The following is a 7,387-nucleotide window of genomic DNA, read 5'->3' as shown; positions in this document are numbered from 1 at the left end:
TTCCCTCCCCCTCCACTCTTCTATTCTCCATTCTGGCCTCTTACTCTTGTCACCTGCCTATCACCTCCCCCTGGATCCTCTCCTCCTCCTCTTTCTCCTATGGACCACCCTCCTCTCCTATCAGATTTATTTCTTGCTAGCCCTTAAGCTTTCCCACCCACCTACCATCACTTATCACCTTCCAGCTATCCTCCTCCTCCTCCCTCTACCTGTTTATTCTAACATCCTCCTCTTTCCAGTGCTGAAGAGGGTTTCGGCCTGAAACATCGATTGTTTATTCACTTCCATCGGTGTTGCCTGACCTGCTGAGTTCCGCCAGCATTTTGTGAATGTTAGGTATTTATTTTAGAAATATAGCACAGTAACAAGCCCTTCTGGCCCGACGAACCCATGCTGTCCAATTAGACCCATGTGACCAATTTAACTACTGATCCATACATATTGTATGCCAGAGAATGGCACACCCTTACGAAACCCATGTGGTCACGGGGAGAACAGGCAATGGCAGGACTGAACGCAAGTCGTTGGCACTGTTACACCATTACACTGACCGTTACACTACTGCCCCCAAGCAAAACATTCTCACATAAGCATTAGAACAAATGACAGACCTTGAAAATCCATCAGGTTCCTATTTAAAAATTGCCGCTTTATTCAAAGAAAATGCAATCATTTTTAATTATGTTGTCGTAATACATATACTTTAGTAATGTAAGCATGTATTAGCATTAATATATACTTCAGAGGCACATTGTATCCTTTAAGCTTTTTATTTATATATTGCACTTTGTAAATAATTGCCAGTATTTGTTGGTGCACATTTTAAATTGTGGACGTGACTTTTTTTTATGTTTAATTCATGACTGTTTCATCAATTGATTAATATAACTCAGCAAACACTCTTTATCTGCAGATGATAGATATACCTCAAACAATCAGTCATTTTAAATGCACTTATTAATGAGGCAGAATAATTATTCATACTCTTCAAGATGCTTAGCATTTTGCATTAATCACATTCTGCTATATAAGTAATCATTGATGCATTCATCTGCCTCTTTAGTGAATGTCTATTTCTTACCACCCCTTGTATCATAAACAGGATACGATATTATCTTGGCAGTTTACCAACAGTAATTGTTAAATTCCTTGATGCAGTATTTCTTTGGTGATTTTTCTCCCCTTTAAATATGTATTATGCCTTTAATTCTTCTGTCTTTTGAGTTGTGTCTGTTATCTTTGCTTCTTCTTTAGTGCTGGAAGATTTTTCTGATTTTCCCTCTTTGCTATCTTTGACTTGTGTTTCTGCTTTAACTTCAGGTTTTTGTTCCTTTATAGACTCCTTATCTGATTTCTCTTCCTTTTGATCTTTTGTGGACTCTGGGACTGATTTTTGTAATTCTGTCTTTTTCGCTGTCTCTGTCATCTCATCTTTTGTTTCTTTGTCACTTTCTTTACTCTGGTCTGTAGCATCTGTTGCTTTTTCAGGCTCCTTTGGTTTTGTGGACTCAGGTTTAGCTTGTTCAACTTCTGTAGTCTTTTTTGATGATTCTTTTATTGGTCCTGCTTCTTCTTTGGTCTCTGCTTTTGCATCTTTCTTCACTTCCTTCTCTTCAGGTTTGGGCTCCGGTTTTACCTCTTTCTTTTCCTCCTTCTCTTCAGGTTTGGGTTCTTTCTTCACTTCCTTCTCTTCAGGTTTTGCCTCTTTCTTCACTTCCTTCTCTTCAGGTTTTGCCTCTTTCTTCACTTCCTTCTCTTCAGGTTTGGGCTCCGGTTTTACCACTTTCTTTTCCTCCTTCTCTTCAGGTTTGGGTTCTGGTTTTGCCTCTTTCTTCACTTCCTTCTCTTCAGGTTTGGGCTCCGGTTTTACCTCTTTCTTTTCCTCCTTCTCTTCAGGTTTGGGTTCTGGTTTTGCCTCTTTCTTCACTTCCTTCTCTTCAGGTTTGGGCTCCGGTTTTACCTCTTTCTTTTCCTCCTTCTCTTCAGGTTTGGGTTCTGGTTTTGCCTCTTTCTTCACTTCCTTCTCTTCAGGTTTGGGCTCTGGTTTTACCTCTTTCTTTTCCTCCTTCTCTTCAGGTTTGGGCTCCGGTTTTACCTCTTTCTTTTCCTCCTTCTCTTCAGGTTTGGGCTCTGGTTTTGCCTCTTTCTTCACTTCCTTCTCTTCAGGTTTGGGCTCTGGTTTTACCTCTTTCTTTTCCTCCTTCTCTTCAGGTTTGGGCTCCGGTTTTACCTCTTTCTTTTCCTCCTTCTCTTCAGGTTTGGGCTCCGGTTTTGCATCTTTCTTCACTTCCTTCTCTTCAGGTTTGGGCTCTGGTTTTGTGTCTTTCTTTTCTTCACCCTTGTATTCTGCTTTTGATTCCTTTTCCTCTTCAGATTCTTTGGTTTTGGAGTCTGGTTCAGAGGGTTCCTCTGTTCCCTTTTTTTCTCTTTCTTTAGCCTCTGGCTCCTTTTCCGAGCTTTCTTTCTCCTTTGGTTCATCTGGTATTTTATCTTCCACCTTTATCGTTAGTTTTTTCTGATCTTTTTCGAGTTCCTCTTGTTTGTCCTCTGCTTGATCCTTGCTTCCCTTTTTCACATCTTCTTCTTCTTTAACTGCTTCTTCTTTTCCTTTCTCTTCTTCCATCTCTGTTTTGGCTTTAGTGTCTTTTGATTCTGCTTTGTCAGCCTCTTCCTCTATTGCTTCCTCTTTTTCTTCTTCCTCTTCTTCTGCAGCCTCTTCAGATTCTTTAGTTTCTTCTGTTGTAGTTACTTTTTCATCCACTACTTCTTCTGCAACCACTTCTTCCACCTCTTTGTCAGTTAGTTTGGCTATTTCATCAGTCTTGGGTTTAATATGAGTTGGCACTAAGGGTCCTTTATGATACCCTTCGATAGAAGAATAGGGACTGGCCCCAATAAATCTTGATTCTTCACCCTCCAAAAGTTTCCTTTACAAAATAAAATGAAAATAGTCATACATTTTTACTAAGATGATTAGTGTTGATCCTTTACAATTCTGAAGCAAACAAGAAAAAACATTGAGTACAAGTGCATCAGAAGTTAAAATGATAGAAATACATGGTAGATGGTTGCCTTATGAAACAGAAATAGGATTGCAATGAAAAAGGATGCCATGCACTCTTTTAGATGTCCACTCATCTATTGTATATTTCTAGCACTTTTGATTTTTTTCTATACTGCAGACAAGGGTTGCTAGAATGGTTCAAGAGTTAAAGGACCTAGGTAATGGAAAAAATTGGAGAAGCTGCAGATTGTTCTCCAATCAAAAACTGGAGAAGATTAAGAGACATGATCGAGGTATTCAAAATAGACAACATGGAATAGATAGACAGAAACAGTTCTCAATGGAGGAAATGTGGAGAATCAGAGAATTTAGATACAATTATATTTGCCCAATAAATTACAGTGACCAATAAGCAATCATGTTTATTCAATGCGTGGATGGAATCTGAAACCCATTGGTTCAAGTGGATTCAAAAGGGAATTGAAGCAGTAGAGTTGTATGGTTATGGAGCACAAAAACAGGCCCTTAGGCCCAGCACATCTATGGCAACCAAGTTGCTTTCTTGAGTTAGTCCTATTTTCCCATGTTTGGCCCATTTTCCTCCAAGCCTTTCCAATTCCTTGCACCTATCTAAGTGACTTTTTGACATTGAAATCGTACCCAGCACTACCACTCCATTTGTCAGTTCATTCCATATACCCACCACTCTATGTGAAAAGGTTCTTGTCAGATATCTTTTAAATGTTTCCCCCTCTGTCCTTAAGCCTATGTCTAGTGTTTCAGACACGACTATCCTAAGAAAAAGACTGTAACCATTCACAGAATGAATACACCTCCTAATTTCATAAACCTCTGTGAGGTCAATCTTAATTCTCCTATGCTCCAGGAGAGATACTCTGGAAGAAATCTATCAATTTTTTTAGTTTATGCCTTCCATACAAGGACATGCTTTCAGAACAGAGATAAGAAGGAATTTCTTTAACCAGAGAGTGGTGAATCTGTGCAATTCATTGCCTCATTCAGACAGCTGTGGAGGCCAAGACATTGGGTATATTTAATGTGAAGGTTGGTAGGTTCTTGATTAGCAAGGGTGTCAAAGGTATTGGAGAAAATGAAGGAGAATTTGAGATGGATAATAAATCCGCCATAATGGAATAGGGGAGTAGAGTCAATGGGCTGGATGGCCTAATTTTGCTCCTATGTCTAATGGTCTTATGAAAGCAACCTAATGTATATTTTCTGAAGCCTTCCCATCAGTTTAATGGCCTTCTTCCTATACCCAGGCTAACAGAACACTACCCCATATAATGTTCCAAGTACAGTCTGACTAATATCTGGTACAACCATGATATGATATCCCAACCCTTGTACTTCTGGGTTTGACTGGGGCATGGGAATAGCTGGGCTACAGAGAAGGATAGGGAAGTGAGAGATAGAATGAAGGGCACAAATATCCTCCTTTGGTTTTCTTTGGCCACCTTATGATTGTTTTGTACTTGGGTGCCAAGGTCAAAAACCCTGCAATTTATATTGTAAAATCTCGGGACTTCGTTACAGCTGCGTAGACGTTGTGAGTATTTATATTATCTGTCAATTCCTCTTAAATTTCATCCTTGTGCCTTCACATTCACACATCTCGCATTTGACCTCTTACCTGTAAGCCGCAATTTCAATATCCAAGGCCATTTTAACATTGAGCAAGTCTTGGTATTCCCTGAGCTGTGCAGCCATTTCCCATTTTGTATTCCTTAATTCGTTTTCAAGTTGTTGTGCCGCATCCTGTAACATTAATTATTTTAATGAAATGTAAATGCGCATTAAGCCTTTAACGATGCAGAGCTCGTAATCAAATTGCGCTAGTGTGTACACATTTAGAATTGGGAATTTGAGGACGTCGACATTTATAAAACACATACTCGACTCTCAAAGTTTGTTTTACATGTTAAACGAATGCCATTAGGATTTTTTTCAAAAACTTCGTCTATTGTAAATTACTGAGACAAGTAACTAAAGAATACCTGATAGCTGGAAATATCCGCATTGTGTCTATCTTCCATCTCAAGCCTTTGCCTCTCCAATGAGTCTTTTGTGCCCTTCAGCGTCTCCAGTTCGGTGTTCTTGGACTGCAGATGCCTGCGATATTCTAAGATCTCATCCTGGGCTGCTTGGATGGCGTCCGTGTTGACCTTGGCGGCTTGGTTCAGTCTTTCCAGCTTCACTTTGAATACTTCCTCGGTCTGACTGGTGGTCTTGACTGCATGACCTTCCATCTGCGCGCGGATCTCTCGGAGAGCCGCAGTGATGTCGGACTTCAGTGAATCCCGCACTTCCAAAGTTACCTGTGAGCCCTGGATCTGATTCAGCAAATCTCTAACTTCATCGTCGTGATTCGCCTTCATGAAAGAAGCCTCCTCGGTAAGGTACCGGAGTTTCTTGTCCAGATCTACCCTTGTCAAACCTGCGTCCTCAATATACTTGCTGAGGGCTCTGATGCTGGCGTCCATCTCTTCTCTCATCCTGCTTTCATCCTCGTATCTCTGTTTGATGTGCTGGATGTCCTCCTCCAGGTGTTCCTGCTCCAGCTGTAGCTGCGCCTTGTCATTGCTGATCTGCACCAGTACATTGCGCAGGTCTTTGATTTCTCTCTCGTACAGCTCCCCTATGGCTGATCTGCCGGCTTGCTGCTGCCTCAGCGAAGCGGCCTCTGCCTCTAGATTTTTGTTTTGAAGCTCTAAGTTCCGTACCTTGTCGATATAAGTGGCGAAGCGATCGTTCAAGGTCTGTAGCATCTCTTTCTCGTTGCGCGATCTAATGTCTCCATTTATGGCCCCGGATTCCAGGCTGTCGGTGGAGGCTGTCATCTGAGAGCTGAAGTTGGCAGTCAGAGTTGGAGCCACCCGTTTGTAGGAGGTAATTGTGCTAGGGCTCCGGGACCATGTCTGTGAATGGAAGCCGCTACTTGCTAAAGAGCCTGCGGATCGGGATGCGGGTCGGGGCGAGTCCCCTAGTATCCTGCGGTAGGAGCTGGTGCCGAACATTGTATCCAGACTGTAACTCATCGTGTGGAAGGAAGAGTTGCACTGCAGTGGGGAGGGAGGAGGCTGCGCCTTTTATACACTGCAGAATGTGCTAATTTGGCAGCAACTGCTCCAGCCACGTCTCAGTCGCCGATCTGCTAAATATAGCTTAGCTCATCTCCCCCAACCCCCCCTCCCCACACGCACCCCACCCCGAAAGACAACCATCCAGGCTATCGAGATAGTTCCCCTTACAGATAAAGAAAATAATTATTTATTTTGAATAAAAATTCTATCTGTCCTTCGCCTTCCTCAATATAGTTAAATCATGACGAAACAGTTGCACAGGAAAAATTACAGTTCTGATCATCTTATAAAGTTAAGATCATTATTATATTATAGCAAAACGTTAGTCAAAGACTTGAACGGTCCCTGGAAAATGTAAACGGTAAGAAAACTTTTTATTTTGTCTCCCGCCTCGAGGTTTCATTAAATTCCGCAATGACATTAATTATTCAAAAAATTTTAGGGGGCGTCTTATTCCTATTTTATCTCTTAAATCAAATCATTGGCAAGTTTACGTGTGAGTATGCATATATAAAACGCGTTTCTGTGGTAAAAATGTTATGTTGCTCAATCGGAAAATTTCAGATTTCTTAACTATTAATGAGCAAAATATGACTCGATTAAAAGGTGTTTGTGTTCATGTTATTTTTTTTATTTATATGTATTTTAAATAGAGAAAAAATTAAGCCGGACAAACATATAGTGCGGAGAAAGTTTTATTTTAATATGAGACAGAGCGCATTTTCAGCACTATGTTTCAGGACAGCGCCTTCCGCAAGTGCCGTGTTTGAGGAAGGTGTGACCTTTGCTACAGAGTGATAAATACTATAAAGCTGTAAAAACTATTTACCAATAAGTATTTAGAGCTTTTAAAACGGAAGATAGACATAACTGCAGTCTTTGCATTTCTTTGATTAGATTTTGATTAAAAGTTGGTAGGATCCAGTGACTGAATAACGCAGAATCTAAGCAGCTGACTTTGAGTTTACCGCCAAAAATTAACAAATAAATTCCATTTTTGAAGCTAGCTTTTCGCATTAATACCTTATAGTATAAGTTAATTTTGCAATTATTTTCAAAGCATTCAGTAATTAAAATAGGCAGTATAAAGTCGACTTTCTGGATTTTGTTCCACTATGACAACTCGACCCCCCCACCCCCACCCTGTTGTCTCGATTAAAAGTCATTTATCTCAACTATTGCGGAACGACGGAAGATTGAAAATTGTCTGTTGATGAGAGTTTTCCTTTAATTGTTCTGTAGACTTCACTCAATCAAATCTTCATTAATATGTCGAATT

The 7,387-nt window shown here is 40.5% G+C and overlaps 1 protein-coding gene across 1 annotated transcript; it reads right to left on the bottom strand.

The window, feature by feature from the left end:
- Positions 1-628: 628 nt before the first annotated feature.
- LOC140738433 (uncharacterized) lies at positions 629-6,114 on the bottom strand. The gene is made up of 3 exons (XM_073065716.1): positions 5,023-6,114; positions 4,659-4,783; positions 629-2,927 (listed from the first exon to the last, which is right to left on the bottom strand). Exons 1-3 carry the CDS (start codon positions 6,061-6,063, stop codon positions 1,196-1,198), a joined length of 2,898 nt encoding a protein of 965 aa, XP_072921817.1. The 5' UTR covers positions 6,064-6,114; the 3' UTR covers positions 629-1,195.
- Between the last annotated feature and the right edge of the window lie 1,273 nt (positions 6,115-7,387).

This window comes from Hemitrygon akajei, chromosome 14 (genome assembly GCF_048418815.1).
Source record: "Hemitrygon akajei chromosome 14, sHemAka1.3, whole genome shotgun sequence".
Classification (NCBI taxonomy): domain Eukaryota; kingdom Metazoa; phylum Chordata; class Chondrichthyes; order Myliobatiformes; family Dasyatidae; genus Hemitrygon; species Hemitrygon akajei.
The sequence above is the reverse complement of the archived record's forward strand: the minus strand, read 5'-3'. Positions and strand labels throughout refer to the sequence as shown.